This window comes from Macrobrachium nipponense, chromosome 4, assembly GCF_015104395.2.
Source record: "Macrobrachium nipponense isolate FS-2020 chromosome 4, ASM1510439v2, whole genome shotgun sequence".
Classification (NCBI taxonomy): Eukaryota; Metazoa; Arthropoda; class Malacostraca; order Decapoda; family Palaemonidae; genus Macrobrachium; species Macrobrachium nipponense.
Genome location: NC_061100.1, coordinates 33,570,131 through 33,591,220, shown reverse-complemented (window position 1 = coordinate 33,591,220; position 21,090 = coordinate 33,570,131). Strand labels below are relative to the sequence as shown.

Here is a 21,090-nt window from a genome sequence, read left to right as displayed (position 1 = left end):
TCATGGTTGTAGTGTTCGATTCTTTCAAGAAAGATGCTAATTTTTTAACAGCTGAGTCATATTGTCTAATGGTTGACTCTCTCTTATCTGATTCTAGAAGAGAATATTCTGTGGATCAATATTAGCATCTTTATTAGCCGCAAACTTCATGAAGTCCATAAAGTTAGGGTCTGGAGAATTCCTGAGGAAGCGAACACAGTCCTCATTTGTACTGATTGTGATAGCTTGGGATTGGGGATCCGTTGAGGTCGGAGACCCAATTCCAGAAGAAGAGGATACCAGTTGCTCTTGGGCCAGTCCGGTGCAATCAGAGCTACTATCCCTTTGAAAGACCTTAGTTTTGCTTAGGACTTTCAAGAGAAGATTCACTGGAGGAAAACATAAATTCTCCTCCACTGATTCCAGTCCAACGACAGGGCGTCCGTGGCATAAGCCAGAGGGTCCAGGTTGGGGGCCACATAGCAAGGGAGCTTGTGGTTTGCTTGTGAGGCGAAGAGATCCACCTTGGAGGACCTGGGACTCTCAGGCTTACCCACTGGAATGACCCGTCGTCTAGAGACCATTCTGATTCCAGAGGAACTGACCGGGACAGGGCGTCTGCTATCACATTCTTACTCCCTGCCAGGTGAGTGGCAGATAGATGCCATTTGTGTTTGTTTGCTAAGGCAAAGATGGCTATCATGACATGATTGACATGCTTGGACTTGGACCCTCCTCTGTTGATGCAATGAACTACCACTGCACTGTCCAAAACTAGCCTTAGATGAGACTTCTTCGGGGGAAGCAGTCTCTTCAAGGGTAAGAAATACTGCCATTGCTTCCAACACGTTTATGTGGACTGGCGAAATTGAACTGACCAAGTCCCCTGAACCTGTTTGAACTGAGAGTATCCCCCCACCCGGACAGGGAGGCGTCCGTGTGAATAGTTAACACTGGAAGGGGATATTGAAGGGGTACTTTCTTGGCTAATTCTTTACTTTTGACCAAGGACGGAGTTGATTGCGGAGGATCTGTGGGATCACTGACACTTGTCTCGATATTTGGAGTTTGCTCTTGATCGCCAAATTCGATTTAAATCTTTCAGCCTTGCCTTCAGGAGGATATCTGTTACCGAAGCAAACTGGAGGGACCCTAGGATTCTTTCCTGGTTCTCCTTGACGTTTGTTTGCATTTGAGAAATTGCCTGACAGATTTTGCTATTTCCTTCCGTTTGGCCACTGGAATTGACAGATTGTGGGAAGACAAATCCCATTGGATTCCTAGCCACTGAAAAACGAGACTCTGGAGTGAGTCTGGATTTCGTTTTGTTTATCTGGAACCCCAGATGTTCCAGAAAGCAAACTACCTTTTTGGTGGCTTTGAGACATTCCTCGACTGTTGGTGCCCAGATCAACCAATCGTCGAGGTATGCTGCTACCATGATTCCCTGAGCTCTCAATTGATGTACAACCACTTCTGCTATTTTTGTGAATACCCTGGGGGCTACATTCAGACCGAAGGGCATCACTTTGAATGAGAATGTTTGATTTCCTAGCCTGAATCCTAGAATGGGCGGAAGTGCCTGGCTATAGGGATATGATAGTATGCGTCTGTAAGATCGATGGAGCATGTGACGGCTCCACGCGGAAGTAAGGTCCTTACTTGCGAGAGGGTAAGCATCTTGAACTTGTCGCAACGAATGAAAGAGTTTAGCTTTGACAAGTCTAAGATTACCCTTCTTTTTGTTGAGCCTTTCTTTGGCACGCTGAATAAGCGACCTTGAAATTTTAGATGCTTGACTCTCGCAATAGCTCCTTTCTGAAGGAGTTCTTCCGCGTAATCTGTCAATTCCTCTGATGGTATCTGGTGGAATGATTTGATTGGAGGAGGCTCTTTGATCCAACTCCAACCCAATCCTTTGGACACTATGCTCTGTGCCCAATTGCTGAACCCCCACCTGTGGCGGAAGAGGAACAGCCTCCCTCCTACCTGGGGAGCCTCATTGTTGATGGGCGGGTTGACCACCACGCCCCCCCTCTGAACTGCCTGCTCCTTGTTGCCCTTCCTGCGCCACGCTGACGAAAGTAACCTCTCGCCCTACCTCTTGGTTGTTTGTAACCTTGAGCCTCATATGAAGGGTTGAAGGCTGGCGAGATTGCGTAGGAGGTGGACGGCTGAGATTGAGGGGACAACAGGAGGATAGGCTGGTTCTGCTTCGAACTAGCAGGTTGTCCTTGTTGGGTAACTGGGACAGCTTGCACAAATTGCTGCTGTTGCTGGTGTTTCTGATACGGCTGGAACCTCTTACCAGCCTTCTTTTGCTTCTTACCAGCAGTGGGGACGGATTCTTGTTTCCTCTTCGAGGAAATACCCCACCTAGCTCTAAGGCTCTGGTTGAGCCTAGCAGCTTCGTGGTGCACTTCGTTGACAGCGGACTCTGGGAAGAGATCCGCTCCCCACATGCTAGAAGCCAAGAGTCTATTCGGCTCGTGCCTAATAGTACACTCTTGTAGAACATGCTTCCGGCAATTCCTCCTAGCCTGGAAGAAGTCGAAAGCGTCAGAAAGTACCGTCTGGAACTGAGATTTTGCCAAAATCTTGAACAGCGGTTCCGTAGCGTAAGAAAGAGCAGCCATTTCCCCGTGATTTATAAGGGAATTGAGGGACCTACCAAACCTGGTTCGCGCATCAAACTCTGCCTGGATTAGGGAATCCGGCAGCCTCGGTAGCTTCTCGCCGAACTGGTCCATGGCGCAGTCCGGTTTGAGCTTACCAAGCGTGAATGTAGCTGGTAAGTTCTCCCACAATTCTCCGAAAGCCGGGAAGAGCGGAGAAGTAGACTCCGCCTCCCTCAACTGTGGGATGGGCTCATCCTTGAGGACTGCCTGAGGGACTTCTCTACTATTTCGTAGCGAACGGAAGAGAAACTTCCTCTTCCGTCGCGAAAAATAGTAAAGGGACTCTTGTAGGCCTGGAGTTTGGTGTTCGTACACTCCCAGTCCTCAAGGCAGTGAACCCATTCCCGCTGGGCTGATCTCTACTATAACAGGACAGACTCTCTAGAGATCTTGTCTTCCCTAGTCAGAGCCGTTACAGTCAGCCTAGCATAACCGATGAAAGGCTGCGTCAGACCCGGAGGGTAAAACTCGAAGTCCTCAATCCTCCGAGTTCCACACTCCGGGATAGAGATCATCCCATCCTTGAAAGGAGCGTAGGCAGCTACTCTCCATGGGTTCTCCATGGAGAAAGCTGGCAGAGAGTCGTATGTCGGGAGTTGGAGAATGCCAGTGCTTGGCACTGGGGAAACTGGAAGAGGAAGCCTGAGATAGCCCGGCTACTCGGTCCTCATTCTCCCTAACTCTGTTAGAGAGATCTTGAATCGACTGGCCTGATTGAGACAGAGTGCTCGACAATTGTGCGAACATCTGCTCGAATCTCGTCCCCAGGGCGGAGACTTGCGAGCCAACCAGCTCGCCCACCTGTTGCATCACCACTGCTGAGAAAGCAGAGGGATCAAAGGTGCTAGGCCCTGCTCCTCCTACCGGCGTAGCCGGAGTGGAAGCGGAGGAGGCGGGAGAAGGCACTGGCTCGGCGGGGGGTGAGCGCGGGCCTTCTCCTTAGAAGCCTTGCTTCTAGAGCTCTTTGAGTGAGAAGAGCTCGGCTTCGCTTTCACCGCGTCGGCGTAGGAAGTCGAAGACTTCCTAGCCGAAGAAGACGAAGACGACTTCCTAGAAGTTGTCTTAGCCAAAGTCTTCGGTTCTCTCTGTCCCTTCACCTTTGGGGGTACAGAGAGAGCGGGGGGGAGAGCGTTGTAGGGATCTCAGATCCCACAAAGCCTTGGAAAGAAGCACTCGAAGAGGGTACAGGAGAAGATACCAGGAGCACCCAAGGAAAGACCTTGGGCGCCCGACACACCTACCTCAACCAACAAATCCCTCCACCCACCCCTACCGCCATGGGTTCGATGTTAAGGTCCAGGTGGCAGCAACGTCCGGGACCGACTCCTGGGCAGCTACGACCCCAAAGGATTGCTGGAGGTCTTGCTGGATGGAGGCTATCAGAGGGGCCGCGGACAAGGGGTCAACATATCCAGTCGACTTGCAAGCAGGGAAGATCTGGACGGCCAGCTTCTTATCAAGGATATAAGGCTGGCCTTTGGCGGCGTTCTTCCCGAAGCCGCCCACCCACCACGCTTTCAGGGTGGCGTGGGCGACTTCCCTCACACCAGTAGCCTGAAAGAAAAGCGAGATGAGCTTCTAGTGGTGGCACGGGGTTAACAAACTTATGATTAAGAGTTGTTAGTAAATGATAATGAAGCCTATAATGGACTTACCCCATCTCCCAGCTGACCGACCAGGTCGTAGCAGATGGCGCAGGCTTCTGGGTGCCAGACGATCATCCCGTTGAAAGACGTGGCACAGGGGGCGTGAGACCTACACTCATCGTGGCCGCAGGGATCGAACAGCGTCGCGTTACACGCTGGCCACCTGGCAGTTGGTAGCCTGTAAGTGGAAGATACATGAGTACCAGGTACACACTTACAGTCTAACAGATGCTCCGCTGGTGGTGCCGGAGCGATAAAGTTAGATTAAACCAGAGCCCCGCCAAAATACGTGTGGTAACCAGGTTGGTTGCGTGCCCTAGGCTATAGCTCCGCTGATGGCGGAGACGCAAAGGGAAACCAACCAGGAGTGGTGGTAAAAGGAAACCACGACGTAAAAAGGCGGGTATGGTAGAAATATAATAAAAACATTGCACAATTCATTGTAAAATTAGGGTATATCCTTAAAATAATTATAATAATAATAATACAAACCTCTCTCCACCCGTCTACTAGAAGAGTGCACGGGTAAGAAGCAAGCTCCCTTCCGGTAGCGGGGGAGAGATGTAAGGATATAGTAGGCAAGCAACCGACCACTAGTAGCCCCACCCGCCCGCTAGCGGAGCCAGTAATCTATAACCAAAGGAAAATGCCCCTGGCTGCGACGGAAGGCTCCTTTCGTTATAGCGAGGGAGGTGGCTGAGCAACTGGGGAGGGGGGGAGGAGAAGGTCTCGGCGTAACACGGCGGGAGAGAGAGAGGGGGGAGGGATGGCCTACTCCTCCCCGCCTCACCGACTACCCGCTCGGAGACCCGGTTACCTCATGAGTGGGTCGCCCTATACCCCTGCTGGGAGGAACCCCTGGTCACTTCAGAGAGGGAGAGAGAGAAGGCGACTGAGGTTGTCATGACAACCAAGGGTCCCCCAGCCCCTCCCTATACCAGAGAGGGAGGGCAGGGGCGGTAAGTGCGATGGAACACGTGACCGCAAGTGGCCTAGGCCGCGAGCAACACAACCGTGAGAGGGCCACGTGAACCAGACTGTACCAATACAAGGAACAAGCACCTAGGCTAGCCTAACACCCTAAATATAATAAATAAATACATCGAAAAGATGGAAAAGACACTTTAGTAAAAGAAAAAGAAGCCCAGGAGGAGGAGGCAGACTGTTCCAAGAAACAGAAGCCTACTCGGAGCCAGCGATAGCCGATGAAGAGCAAGAGCCGGGATGCTGGGCCGGAATAATAATAATAGCCCTAAATACCAAACTAAAAGACATGGTAGAGGGCTAACTAGCTAAAACAACTCGATGTAAAAAAAAAAAACAATGAAACGCAATATAGTTTAAGCCCGCCATAAGGCTTAAAGAAGTTCCCAGGTATGGAGGACCGGGAATTCAAATAAACGATGGCAGCATGGCGCCACCACGAGGCAACCGGGGAACCGTATATGACCTATTAAGAGGAAAATACTGGTCCCACCCCCGGAAGAAAACTGAGGTAAAACATTACTTATGAGTTACTAACTTAGCCGTAGCAATAGCAGAGCGTTCCATGATGGTAGAAAAGGATAATCCCGAAAATAACACAGCACAAGGAAAAAATGCGTCCTTGGACGCTAGCGCTAAAAATTAAGGATGTCCGCTAGGGGCGCTGCTGTCCGTGGCGTCCTCTAGTAGTAGTAGTAGCGACTGCATCGCCCGTTGGTATCAGCTCTCTCTTGGGGGGATTCTGATTGGAAGTTCTAATTGGTTATTATCTCGTGGTAGTGTTCCACACTCGCCCCTATTACCATACCGACACTTCTTTTTAAAGAGTGAGCGAGTCAGTTTTACTGACATTTTCTTAATTTGTTTTTCTCTGGTAATTTTAGATTAATTTTTACCTAGAAAGAATGATATTAAGGATCCTTTCATAGGGCGACACGAGCTGAGCCAGAAATTGTACCCACATAGATTTAATTTGTGCCAATGTACTGCATTCAATTTCATCGAAAATTTAAAGTTTTTGTTAAGATAGCCGTACTGGTAGTAGTATTACAAAAATCATTGCTGTCATTTATATTCATTGATGATTACATGCTTGTCGAAAATTCCTCTGAAGGTTAATTATACTGGCAAGCGATATTTACTACTCTGTTAAGATGTAATAAATCCTTCTACCAAATGGCCACAGAATTACACCCCCTTCTTAAATAATACTCCTTCTATCATTTAGAGACTCCATTTACCATTAATAAGCTCAGTGTTGCAGAGATTATAGGGCGAGAAAGAAAAAGGTCACGGTAGTTCTGCCATTATTCACTATAGCACCGTCTACTGAACCCGCCATTATTCACCAGAGCGTCCTCTATTAGGAAGGTCCCTCGATTATGTGATGTGATTACCCAATAGCTTATATTTGTTTTTTTATAGTGATGTCCTATTTCGTAAACTGATGGCTAACATTTGTTGCGTCCTTTTTCTCTCCCCTGCAGGAGGCCCTGGGGTCATTTTCAAGTCAGCTGTGGCGTGCTACCCACGGCCACGTCCACATGGGGGATGTTGGTGTTGTCGTTCCGACGGGGCTGTCTCAGGCGTGTTCTCTCAGCCCGGCCAGGAAAGCCACCTGGGAGAAGTGGACGACTGCCGACTTCTTGGTGACGCATGGTAAGAGTCTTCCTTTTTATTGTATCCTACTATCTTCTTGCGCTTTTATACTTGTCACATATGGATCTTTGTATATTCTTTTATCTCTGTTTATTGTTTAATGTTCTGGGGAAATAGATCTGCATGTAATTATGAAAAGCATCAGTTTTCGTATGGGGATTAATGGCAATGATATAGATTTGCAGTGACATAATTTTGCTGCTTTATATATATTTAGTATCATAGTTGTGCCCCTTGGAAGAAATATCGAAATTAAACCTTTTTTTTCTGTAAATGGAAAAGGCAGTTTTTCGTACCAAATTTTACATTGCATATTAAAACAATTATTATTATTGATGCAACGATTTAGGCTTTATCAAGTGGGCAGCGTAATTTCACTCACTATTTTTTCCAGGAGGGTCAACTCCCGAGTGGGCATGGGGCCCAGAGGGCAGCATAGGCGTGAGCGTGTCCCAACCTGAAGGATGTGGGCGTCCTGGCCAGTATATTTCCCTGGATCCTGATGTCCTTGTGGACTTGGATTCGAAGGAGATGGAAACCTTAGGTAAGGAGTTTTATATTAGCTCTTGGTTGTTTGTCAACTAAGTAATGTTTACACACACATACGTACACAGAATATATATATATATATATATATATATATATATATATATATATATATATATATATATATATAGTTTGTGTGCGTATGTGTGTGTGTGTTTGTGTGCATATATGCGACGCAAAATCCTCCTTTGTGATTCGTCACTCGTGTCTTTTCTGTTTTCACTCCGGCAAATGTCACTCGTTCTTAGCCTCCTGTCTCGTAGTTCTCAGTACGTACCATTTCCCAAGGGCTCGAGCGAAGGACATGTCCAAAGCCTTCCCTGCAGACCTTTCTGTGATATCATTTCTCACACTATCCTGCCATCTGACTCCTAATATCCTTCGCAAAGCTATGTTCGCCAATCGGCAAACTCAATGAGATATAGTTGCATTTCCATACTCCGAATTATGATACAAACCACACTGAACTATTATATAATCTTACTTTCAGCATGCAGTCGCAGTCTATTTGATTTTCAAATCTTATTCAGCCATATCATTGTTTTCTTCGACCTTTTTAGACTACTCAGAGAAACTGAATTGGATATTATTATTATTTCTCACACTATCCTGCATCTGACTCCTAATATCCTTCGCAAAGCTATGTTCGCCAATTCGCAAACTCAATGAGATATAGTTGCATTTCCATACTCCGAATTATGATACAAACCACACTGAACTATTAATATAATCTTACTTTCAGCATGCAGTCGCAGTCTATTGATTTTCAAATCTTATTCAGCCATATCATTGTTTTCTCGACCTTTTTAGACTACTCAGAGAAACTGAATTGGATATTATTATTTCTTAAATATTTGAAAGATTCAACGTCAGTCATTCTCTCTCCATCCAGTGTGACTTCGTCTCTGTACACACTCTGTCCCTCATTATTTCTGCTTTTCTTTGATTAAGTCCCATTTCTGTAGAGATATGATTTAATACATTAAATATTCTTTGTAAATCTTGTGATGTTCTGCTAATTAAAACAGCATCAGTTACTTACTTGGTAAGTGAATCTGCAGCAGATAGTTAGGTGCTCGTGGGGGACACTATGTCACCTTTCCTTTTTCCTTTTTCACTAGAGGTTGGAAATATTATATATATATATATATATATATATATATATATATATATATATATATATATATATATATATATATGTGTGTGTGTGTGGTGTGTGTGTGTGTGTGTGTCTGTGTGTGTGTTGTGTGTGTGTGTGTGTAAATATATACATATATGTAAATATATATATCTTAAGTGTGTCAGGTTGCTACCGTTACTCCAATATAAACTATATTTTTATGGGTATGTAAGTATTAGTGCACGTATAGAACGTCTGTATAAGATCATTAAAACTCTGAATTCGTCTTGCTTATTTCACCAGTAAAACCTTACCGTCAATCCTACAAGACCAGACGGAGTATATGAAGAAATGACTGAGATACTTCTACAAACATTTATCAGATCAGAAAATCATATGTATACCTGTTTTTTTCCAACTAAGGAAGCTAATTCAATTTCTCTTTCAGGTCGATCTCTACTCGGATCTTGGGCGAGGTACCGATGGGGAGTGTTCGAGGAAAGGGGTTATACTGCACATCCAAAATACCCAGCAATCCACACCATCGACGACGCCCCTGTGCCGACGACCTGCACCACGGCGCCCACAAAGGGCCACTGGGAGCCAAAGAAAGGGTAACGTTTATATTTAATTCGAAGGCGTAACATTGTTACAGTAAGTAGGGATAGTCACTTATAGTAATTCAGGAAGTTAATCAGTATTTCTCATATCCTCATAGGGACACCATATTCTTTCGAAGCTTGGATCTCAGGTTGGTGGCTCCTGTGGGCTTGTTTCATAGAAATAGGGTTCATCTTTGGAATAATAATGATATAATAATAATAATAGGTTACCCAACTGAGAGAGAGAGAGAGAGAGAGAGGTTGGATGGAATTATTAAGCCATGACGAGAACGAGTGAAAAGGTATAAAATTGAAAATTTGGGGCACACCACTTTGCTTTATATTGAAAATATTTAAAGGTTTATATTTAAAGATTTATTTTCCTCAAGTACGCACAACATGCAGTTCTGTGGTTCCTCTGAAGGAAGTCCTGTCCAATATGAAACTGAATGTAGAGAAGAAGGCTGCCGACCTTTATAGAATTTTGCAATCCCTCTTCTTATTGTCGTTTCCCGAATCCTATAAGAGTCCGCAGATTGGCCTTAGGGAAAAAGAAACTGACTCCCTGCCTCTCTTTCCTTCATGTCCAGTGTACTTTTTTCGAGGCGTTGTTCCCTTTCCTGATCATCCTTCTCCGCCTTCAAAAAAATTATTTCTCTCTCTTCTCTCTCTTCTCTTCTTATCTCTCTTTCTCCTGCTCTCCTCTCTCTCTCTCTCTCATATACAGTGAATTGTCCCATGAGATGGTTTAAAAAAAAACAATAATTGTCAAAATTGTCTCGTGTAACTGAGCCTGTAAATGTGGAAAGCTGAGAACTGCAAATGTTCCAAGATCTGAAATGAAATAATCTTGTCGGTTTTTCCCCCAATTTTTTTTTTCCTCTTTTATGTAACTCGATTAGCGACGTCTGTGAGACAATCGCGAGACGAAATAGTTTGGGATGCGAGCCAGTGTTGGGAGGTGGGCAGAGAAATTGAAATATGAAAGACGCTCGAGAAGAAGGATTTTGTGGGAAGGGGGACGCAAGGGACGACGGTTCCTGGTGCGGTGTGTGTTTGTGCGTTGGTGCGTTTGACGAAGAGGAAGGAGACGTCGCGAGGAGAATTTACGAGACGGATTAAGGAGTTATGATGCCAGTACTGGATGTCAGGGGGAATTAAGGGAATAAAGCCAAGATGTAGGAACAACGCCGAAGGGAGGTTTAGGGAATTTTTGATGCCTAATGGAACGAGGAAACATTTTTTGGGAAATTATTGCCGTGTTGATGAGCAGGGTCTTTGAAGATGTACAGTGCATAGGGAATAAAGAGGAAATTTCGATTAATATCCTTGCGCCCGAGAAGTGGAGGCAAATATCGTATAAACTTAATACCATAAGACTTAAGAAGTGAATGTTAGGGGAGATTAGAAGATAGATGGGAGGCATTGGCAATTTAAAAAAAAATGTTGTAAACGACTTTGTTAGATTTATAGACGTCTGAAGCAAGATTTGGGAGAATTAGTCCGCTAAGATATTAAGATGCTTTTCCTGGATATCAAGGGATATTGTAGGATGGAGGGAAAGTGTCGGAAGACAATATGAGACAGAACTTGTACAAAGGAAATAGGAAAGGACCTTACTTTATCTTAATCCGGCTTACAAATGGAAGAAAAGGAATATACTCCATAAAATGTTTTTCTACGAGAGGAGACGAAAATATAAGAGAATTTATATTTATAAGGCAAAATAGAATTGATAGAGTAATTCACTGGGAGACCAGAACTGCATGGAACAAATTCCATGTTCTGTGAGAAAACGAAAGGCGTCATCAATTCCAGAAATAGAGAAAAGAGTAAGAGCACATTGATATGCATTAGAAATTGTCGGGGTCCACGAAAATTCGGCCAAGGCCTTTTCCTTTAATGTAAGATTCTGCGTTGGGTAACGGAAAAGAAATTTCCCGGGATATAGCGGACGGGAAAAAGAACTGAACGGGATTGCTGCATTTTTTTCAGCTGAAGTAACGTAACGTCGTCGTACCTCTGTCAATCACTTAATGCTTGAGAGAGAGAGAGAGAGAGAGAGAGAGAGAGAGAGAGAGAGAGAGAGAGAGAATATGAAATTTTGTAATCCTCCTTTCATGCACTCACTGAGATCTTAACGTCTCATACAGAGCATGTGAGGGATAGAGATGTGATGAAAAGAGAAGTACTTTATTTTATACCCTCCATATTCCCTCTCTGCCTCGTCTTACGCAGCACCTTCTCTCTCTCTCTCTCTCTCTCTCTCTCTCTCTCTCTCTCTCTCTCTGCCTTTATCTTTTCCCACGTCTTAAGCTGTCCATTCTTTCTTTCCACGCGAGAGAAGTTGGTACTAAAAAAGGAAAAGATCTGCATTCGCTTTCGCATAGTGAATTGCCCCGTTATAGAATGGTTTCATAAAATACAGAGCTTACTTCGTCTTAGGTCGAGGAATGCAGTATATGCATGCATTTCGAATATTCCTGTTGGTAGACAGGTATTTTTATCATATCCCTTTTCGTTATATTTACTATTTTTTCCTTTCAGTTCTAGGCTATCCCTTTTCGTTATATTTACTATTTTTTCCTTTCAATTCTAGGCTTCATAACTCCAGAATTTTTTAAAGTGAATTAGATTGAAAAAATATCACATATTTGTTTATATATTTCGTTTGATTTATTTGATTCCCGCTGGTCGTTTTTATTTTTAACGTTATTATATTCGTGTGCTTTTTATTTTCCTCCATCCTTAATACTCGTCTTTCGGGCGAAATGTTATTAGCATAGCATTAAGGCCCTCGAAGCCTATTAACCCTTAAACGCCGGAGCGGTAAATAAAAAAATGACTCCCGTATGCCGGAGGGGGGGGTTTGAGAGTGAGCGCATAAGCGGAAAAAATATTTTTTTCAAAAAAATCACAGCGCGCTTAGTTTTTTCAAGATTAAGAGTTCATTTTTGGCTCCTTTTTTTTTTTCATTGCTTGAAGTTTAGTATGCAACCATCAGAAATGAAAAAAAATTATCATTATCATATAAATAATGTGATATATGATAGCGCAAAAACGAAATTTCATATATAATTGTATTCAAATCGCGCTGTGCGCAAAACGGTTGAAGGTAACAAGTTACTTTTTTTTTTTCGTTGTAATGTGCACTAAATTTGCGATCATTTTGATATAATAACAACAATTGTAAACGATTAAAGCAACACAGAGAAAATATTATAACAAAAAATAATGCATGAATTCGTAACGCGCTTACGTAAACACATATTTTTTTCAAAAATTTCACCATAAATCTAAATATTGTCCTAGAGACTTCCAATATGTTCGACAAATGAAGACAAATGATTGAATATTACTTATACTGTAAGAATATTAGCTTACAAATGCAGTTTTCGACCATATCTGACGAGCTAAAGTTGACCAAATGTCGAATTTTTTTTTATATATATATTTTTTTATATGCAATTATTTCGGAAATAAGAAAAGCTACAACTTTCAAATATTTTTCGTTTATTCTACATGAAATTGCGCACATTTTCATCATATAAAACTCTATGAAATGCCTAATATGAAACGGAGCAAATATTCCGAGAATGGGACTTACGCATTTCGGAGATTTGTGGCGGAAGAATCCGCGCGGCGGAGGGAAGGAAAGTTTTTTTTAAAAATTCACCTAAATTTAAATATTGTGCTAGAGACTTCGAATTTGTTTCACGATGAAGATAAATGACTGAATATTACTAGACTGTAAGATTTTTATCTTACAATTGCGTTTTTTCGACCATTTCGGTAGAGTCAAATTTGACCGAACGTGGTTTTTTTTCTATTTATCGTGATTTATATGCAAATATTTCGAAATGAGAATAGCTATAACCTTCAACTATTTATTGTGTATTATACATGAAATTGCGCACATTTTCATATATAAAACGTTATGTAACGGCTAATTTAAAATGGTGCAAATTACATTACCACAATTCGCACGTATGATTTTTTCGGAAGAGTTACGCGCGGACGTAAAGAAAATGTTTTTGATTTTTTTTTTTTCATAAATTCACATAAATCGAATATTGTGCTAGAGACTTCCAATTTGTTGCAAATGAAGGTAAATGCTTGAATATTACTAGAATATAGGCGTTTTAGCTTACAATTGCGTTTTTCGACCATTTCGGTAGAGTCAAAAAATTGACCGAAGGTTGAAAATTTGTCACTTTATCATTTTTTATATGAAAATATTTCACAAAATTGATAAAAGCTACAACCATGGGTTGTTTTTTAGTTGTATTGTGCTGAAATTGCGCACATTTTTCTTCATATATAAAACTTTATGTAACGGCTAATTTAAAATGGTGCAAACATTACCACAATCGCATGTATGATTATTTTCGGAAGAGTTACCGCGCGGACGTAAGGAAAAAGTTTTTTTCATAAATTCACCATAAATCGAATATTGTGCTAGACACTTCCAATTAGTTGCAAAATTAAGTTAAATGATTGAATTATACTAAATATAAGAGTTTTAGCTTACAATTGCGTTTTTCGACCATTTCGGTAGAGTCAAAGTTGACCGAAGGTTGAAATTTTGGCACTTATCGTATTTATATGAAATATCTTAAAACTGATAAAAGCTACAATCATGATGTGTTTTTTTGTTGTATTCTACATAAAAAATGCGCACATTTTCATATATAATACTCTATGTAACGGCTATTTAAAATGCGGTACAAAAAAATTATGTCAAACTGATTCGAAAAAATAATTTCAGAGATGTGTCCACACATACTTTTTAGTGCGGCAAGAAAAGAAATTCGCGCTTGTGCGCGCCTGCGTAACGATTGTAAACAAACAACACCTTGATCCGTGAACTCCCAGCATCCCCAAGGCGCGTGATTCAAGAGTTTTCGGCTGGTAGGCCTAAAAAGTATTTTTCCGCGAATTTTTAAAAAACTTTTGTATGTCGACGTAAAATACGTCCAGTCGGCGTTTAAGGGTTAAAGGCCACGTGGAGAAGTTGATTAGAATGTAGATTGTGTTGAGCCCTTTCGCTCAAAACTGCTTTTCAATTAACAGTTCAAATTTACTCTTAAGTGTTTCTTCTTTCGCGTTTGCAAAGATATTTTGCTATGAGGAGACGTTCTGCAGTACTTCAAGTTAAGTATATCTTAGTTTAACCAGACCACTGGGCTGATGAACAGCTCGCCTAGGGCTGGCCCGAAGGATTACATATTTTTTACGTGGCTAGGAACCAATTGGTTACTTAGCAACGGGACCTGCAGCTTATTGTGGGATCCGAACCACATTATATCGAGAAATTAATTTCTAATCACCCGAAACAAAGTCCTCTGTCGGCAATACTTGACTTATGTACAGAAACAAAGCCGCTTTTCTTTTGTTTTTTTTAATACGTTTCTTTAATCCTTCTCCGATAAGTATTTATATTTATGTGCTTTCAGTTTAAATCTTCTCATTTACTATTTTTGTGTAGCTTCCAGAGGTGTGCCAAGTGTATGGAGATTGGTAGCTATATATGTAAAATAAAGAAAATACATTCACTGCTTTTTCAATCGTCCACTTTTACTTTCCCATGTTACATTTGGAATAGAACTCCGGTGTAAAAGGTTCCAGTTTTCCGTTTTGATTTCATGGAATGGAAGCCAGTAAGATTGATCTTTAATGTAACTATATTCACTCATATATCATTAGAAGATATGCTTACTTAGGTGGTTCTTAAAGATTGTCCCGCGACTATTACACTTGACTGAAAATTCCATTGAACGAATAGCACTCCTGGTTTTTATTTTATTTTTGATAGAAAAGAATGAAATTAGTAGTCACTTAAAAAATCCAAGAAAAAAATTTTTAAATTGTGGGCTTGCAAATTTGAAAGTTTACAGTTTGATGGTTTGTTTGTGGAAATATGTGTAGTACGTTTGATGCAAATGTTTTATTTATATCTATACTGTGTAAATGTACGCTGCCTTTTTTCACTTTTATATACAGAGTATGCATTAAAATACTATGTCTCTTTTATATACAGAATATGCATTAATATACTCTACCTTTATTTGTTATCTGATACCCGTCCCGGGTTTGATCGATCCTGATGTGGGGTAGAGATTTATTTCTATTTTAACACGTTATTATGTGTCTTTTTCCACAGCGATCACAACTTTTCTTATATTTGCAGGTCAAGTGAATGCAATGCAACAGAAGAACTGAAGGACTGTCACTGGATACCAGACAAGTTGTCACACGTTAATACATCTATAATGTATAGAGTTAACCTTCCTGAGGTAATGTCTAATCTTGGCTGAGTTTCATGTCATATGAGTATAGCATGCAGTTTTAAACTCAATAACCAACACACACATACACACACACAAAATATATATTATGTATATGTATATATTATAATAATATATATAGATATTATTATATATAGTATATACTAAGTAGAGAGTATGATAGAGAATCATATATTTTTTTTCTTTTTTTTTTTTTTGTCTTTTTATAGATATAATAATATATATTATACTATTTATATATCTAGCTTATATTACTATATATATATAATAGATCTATATACTATATAGTAAGTATATCATAGAATATTATATATATATATCATATATATATATATATATATATATTTATATATATATATCATATACCTATAATATATATATATAATATATATATAATATGATATATAATTGGTGTGTGTGTACGGTGGTGCCTTATGTAATAATGAAATATGTATTATTTGTATTAATCTAACAACATTTTGCTACTATTTTTCTTTCATAACTACATTGCATTAGTAATTTTTATATTTTCATAGCTTCATGAGCATCTGTAAAATTTCATCACACTGTATGGTAAGGAATATAACAAATTGATTTCTAAAACTCCAACAGATGTGGGGGTTTTGCGACTCAAGCAATCACGACCCAGATGCTCCCACTCCTCACAATCTTCTGTGTGGGGCTGACAGCATTTGGGACGTCATGAATAGACACAGTGACTTTTCAACCAAAGTTAATCATAGGAAAGAAAAAGCCCACACAACCGTCTTTGAAACTGTAAATATCACAAAAGTACAACCCACCAATACCAGTTACATTAACAGAAGTGATGAAGATACAAATGCCACGAGTGTCGAGTATATTGATATGGAAAACAACTCGTCATCAACTGTTGTCAACGAAACTGTGGTTTTGGAGATAGTAAATGCAACAGACACTTTGTTCCTTGAGGATGTGAGGACTCATCTTTCTCTAAATGAGTCATTCATCTCTGAAACAAACAGTTCATCTTCAGCAGAGGATGAACACTTCGCTCCAGTGATTCAGAAGCAGAGAAGAAAAAGAAGCAACACAAAGATGATGGATAGATCTTCCGCTCCTCTTCGACCCAGTTTAGTCACTGCCCATATTGCCACTTCTGCGTCCCCTCCTTTAAGTCATAATTTCAAACAAGAAATTGTTAATTCAGAAACTATTGAGGAGTTGCTGTCCTATCCTGTGTTTGAAGGAAGGTTAGGATCACATTGTTTGTATTTATTTTGCAACACAGTGCATGGTTATGCATATCATAAAATAATGTTGGCATACATTAACTTACCTTTTCAAGTAAGTGATTTATTTTCAGACCATATCTTGATTATATTTCAGATTTGGAGATGGGCCACATGATCTGTATTTTACAAGGAACCACACACCGACCGTCCCACCACCGTCACCTCCAGAACTTATATTCTTGTCTCCACCATCAAAGGCTGTTGTGCTTGCACTTGATCTTTCAGATCATGCGGTTAAACAGGTGTGGAAAAGTTCAGATTACCTGTTTATAGTGTTATGAAAATTAAACTCAATTAAAAACTGTTTTCCATGTCTTAATAGTAGTATGTGTTATGACATTCAACTGTTGTTTTAAAAGTTGAAAATGGAAATAGAAAATTTATTGTTGCATCTTAAACATATTTTATGCGTTTCATAACAGGTTAATATGGATGACCTTCGAGGAGGAATTCTGCGATGGTTGTGGGGACTTGGAAAGGACGTTAAAGTTGGAGTTGTTGCAGCTTACAATAATGCCTCATATCCATTAACTCTTGGGCCAATTTTGCCAGCCCCGACAACAGCTGCAGAACTTGAAGACAAACTTACGCTCCTTCCATCAGCTGATGAAGTAGAGGATGGTGTATATGGTGGGAAATATTGCCTCGAATGCGTATTAACTGAGGCTGCCAAGGTTAGTTAAAAATGAATTTTTACTACTATAGTGTGCATCTTCATTTCAAGAAATTTGAATATTATTTTGTGCATAGCTTTTTGTCCTTGATATTGATCTGTTAACTTGCGAGTACATATTTTATTGTTGGTAGCTTTGTATATTTGTAGTTATACCTATTGTAAAAATTCCAGGTTGGTTTTCCTACATTATAGGTTGAGATTTGTCCATTAATGATAATTATCTTTTTCAGATGCTTGAAGGAGGAGGTGTGGAGGCTGGAGCAGGAGTTGTTCTTCTTGCAGCCTGCTCACCATTAGTACCACCACGAGCTATCAGTATTGTTGAAGAAGCCAATTTATTTATTCACACATTAGCCCTGTGTCCAGACGCTAATCCTGTGTTTGACCAGCTCGCTCAATCAGGAGGTTCCTGGGTTTTGCCTGGGTTGTCTGTCAAACCTTCAGATCCTGAAAAGGAAAATGAAAATGAGCACAAAGCTGCATTAAGCCTTACTGCTGCAACAAATACAGCCATGGCAGTACCAGGAAGTCCAACATTAGTCAGGGTATGTTTCCTTTCAGCATATAAACATCATTAAACATACTTCAACCAGCTTCCATTTAAAGGTTTCGTGGTAAACAAATTAAGATTTTTTAAAAGAAAAGTAAGATAATTAAGTTATATAAGTTTGTACTCCCTTATGTATCGATAAATGATTTAATTGTATTTTACGGAAGTAGTATCTAAATTTGTCCAAATTGATTTAGCATTTTTTTATATATTTTTAGAATTTTGTAGTTACAATATTAATTGTGTTATTACATAACCCAGGAAACAAAACTAGTACATTACAAGAAACAACTAGAGTAAAGTAATAATAAATATACATATTAATTACAAAGCCTACATACTTACTTTTTTGTGTCTTTTATTTGGACTTATATTGGATTGCCTATTTGAATATATAAGAATTGTAGTGAATTGTTTTTATTATCTTCAATAGAAATATCTGTGTATGTTAAAGATTTAAGTTCCCAATGCTATGATGGTTTTTTAAATTTAGGTGGTGAGCTCTGTTATTCAAGTCACTCGGAGGAAAGTTGAAAGTGAAGGTCCTTACAGCACATTAACAAGTCAGTTAAGCCTTTCAGGATCAGGTCAGCAGCTCATAGTTATAACAACACAGTACCAAGCGAAGGTGAGTTAATATTTAATTGCAGAAGTTTCTTTATTGTATTGAATTGTACATATATGTATATGTATCCTCTAATTGCTTACAATTGTTCTGATTTTTTTTTACCTTCCAGTGTTGATATTTCATTAAAAATCAGGTAGTATTTAAATATTTCAAGAGGGATAAAGTAATTTAATCGTATTCATATTTTCACTTTGATATTTGTCTATTATTCCAGTGTAGATTTTTATTGATAGATAGTAATGTTATTTAAGCTATATACTTAAATTAGTATTAAGCTATATCCTTATATTGGTATTAAAAATATGTTTTTTAATTTTGTAGGTGATAAAAGTTGTGGATCTTTCCGGAAATGAAGTTGATGTCATTCGGGATACAAATCAGCGATTTTGGGCCATAATTGATAAACGTGTGGGAACACTGACATACACACTCAAGTTCTTGTCTAGTTCCATTGTGTACCCATTTTCTGTGGATGTCTATGAGAGGAAGAGAAATAACGCTGGTGTTGAAATTGAGCTCTATACAAATAATGATAAGCATGTTCCCCTAGAGCCTGGCTCACAGCCTTTGGTTGTTTGGGCTAAAGTGATTCGGGATGGCCAGCCTGTAGTGGGAGCTAAGGTTATGCTGACAGTAAGTCACTTGAGTCACGAAGGATCAACTGATATGACACTTCAGCTTCTAGATAATGGAAATGCAGGTGAGTACTCATGATATTTTAAGTGCTTTTTTGTATCACGGCTGATAGATGTTATAGTTACTATTGCTAAAAGCATGTATTTCAGAATTGTAGGATATCACTTAAAAATCTTGGTGAGAAAAATTTGAAATACTGTATTGAAATAACACTGTACACCATATTCATTATACGTAGCGGTATAGATTCTGTCTATATGGTTTAATTTCATGTGTTAATCAGAAATGTGTAGATAGGTACATCAGTTTTAACAAATTGGGAATGGATCTTTCAATTTATGACACAGCATTAAGTATAGAAATGTGTAACACAAAATTCAGAGGAAATAAGTTCACTTTTTACATCACAATAGTAGCACAACTACCATAGAAAAGTATGTAAAATAAAGATGTTTTAGTATTTTGCATACATAATAGTATGAAGGGCAGCTAAGCTATGGCAGTTTCATGTGTTTGGGTAATTGGGAATTTCTTAAAATACTTTCAGTAAAGAGCAAGTTTTTAGCAAAGTACTTCTTCAGGTTGTATTATTTTTATTCACAGAACCTGATGTAAGAAACCATGATGGCATTTATACAAGGTATGTCACATGGCTGCCTGGAGAGGGTAGATACGCTCTTAGTGCATCAGCCACAGATAACCAAGGAGCAGCATCAGTGTTGGCACCAAGGAGACGAGGTAAAGGATTTTCAAGACTCTAAACTGAGTTTCTACTGAATTACTGCTTGATCATGATGTGCAATTAATTTGTTCCACTTCAAACATTTCTTTTTTTTTCTTCCTCTTTTTTTGTGGAAACTTAATTGCATTTTGTCCTCTTCAAGATGGCCGTGTAGTACCTGTGAGCGCTGGTCAGTTTGATGTCACAAGTGCTGTCGTCTCGGTTAGTGTGTTGCGGGTAACATCCGAAGATTTAACACCTCCATCACGTATCACAGACTTGAAAGTCACATTTGTACATGACACCACCGTTAATCTTACTTGGTCAGCACCTGGTGGTGATCTTGATCAAGGATCAGGTTAGTATAGTTGTTATTTTATAATTGCAAATTTTCAGATTTGAATGTTTAAAATTTTATTTTATAATTGCAAAATGTTTTTTATGGTGTCTGATGGATAGATCATCATTATTGTGAAAGATTTTTAGTTGGAACCCATATCGAGAAACTTCAGACTCATTTTGTAGAATAGGACTTTTCTCTTTGAAGGAAATAGTTACATAAAGTGCCTGAAAATTTCCAACTTCCACCAAGCCCCAAGGTATTCTCTCCTCTGAACATAATCCATTAATCTATCATTTGTATGTATGCTTCAGTATAGAAAGAAAGGGAGGAAAATGTTCTGAAAAAGAGAAAAGAAAGGGATAAAAAATATAATTTACAAATTAACATCAGGACTGTGAAAGTAGCAACAGACAGAAGAGTTCAGGATAGGATGAGGGAGATAAAATACTACGAAGAATTATGAGAACAATGATTGCACAATAAAAGAAGAATATTTAGAATAACAGGAGATTATTAAAAGAAGAATAATGTCAACTATGAGAACATTACATAGTATGGCATGGGAAGTTACAGTACTGTATGTATACTGTATGTAACAGTTAACATAAGTGATTAAAGTATAGTCTGTTCTCTTTCTTTATTACATTTTTTTCTCTTTCTTGTCCTTTAATGTGTTTGTATATATACATATCAAATTTTAACAACAGATGAAGAATGCAGCACAAGAAATGGGCAAAATT

At 39.6% G+C, this 21,090-nt stretch overlaps 1 protein-coding gene across 1 annotated transcript in view; it reads left to right on the top strand.

Annotated features, from left to right (window-relative positions):
* The window catches only part of LOC135210848 (uncharacterized), a 494,197-nt gene that overhangs the window by 467,944 nt on the left and 5,163 nt on the right, over nt 1-21,090 (top strand). The window contains exons 2-13 of the mRNA XM_064243719.1: nt 6,775-6,946; nt 7,341-7,490; nt 9,061-9,226; nt 15,405-15,510; nt 16,135-16,754; nt 16,891-17,038; nt 17,219-17,470; nt 17,703-18,017; nt 18,516-18,650; nt 18,972-19,350; nt 19,890-20,024; nt 20,171-20,365. Coding sequence (XP_064099789.1) covers nt 6,775-6,946; nt 7,341-7,490; nt 9,061-9,226; nt 15,405-15,510; nt 16,135-16,754; nt 16,891-17,038; nt 17,219-17,470; nt 17,703-18,017; nt 18,516-18,650; nt 18,972-19,350; nt 19,890-20,024; nt 20,171-20,365 — 2,773 coding nt within the window. The remainder of the gene's footprint in view (nt 1-6,774; nt 6,947-7,340; nt 7,491-9,060; nt 9,227-15,404; nt 15,511-16,134; nt 16,755-16,890; nt 17,039-17,218; nt 17,471-17,702; nt 18,018-18,515; nt 18,651-18,971; nt 19,351-19,889; nt 20,025-20,170; nt 20,366-21,090) is intronic.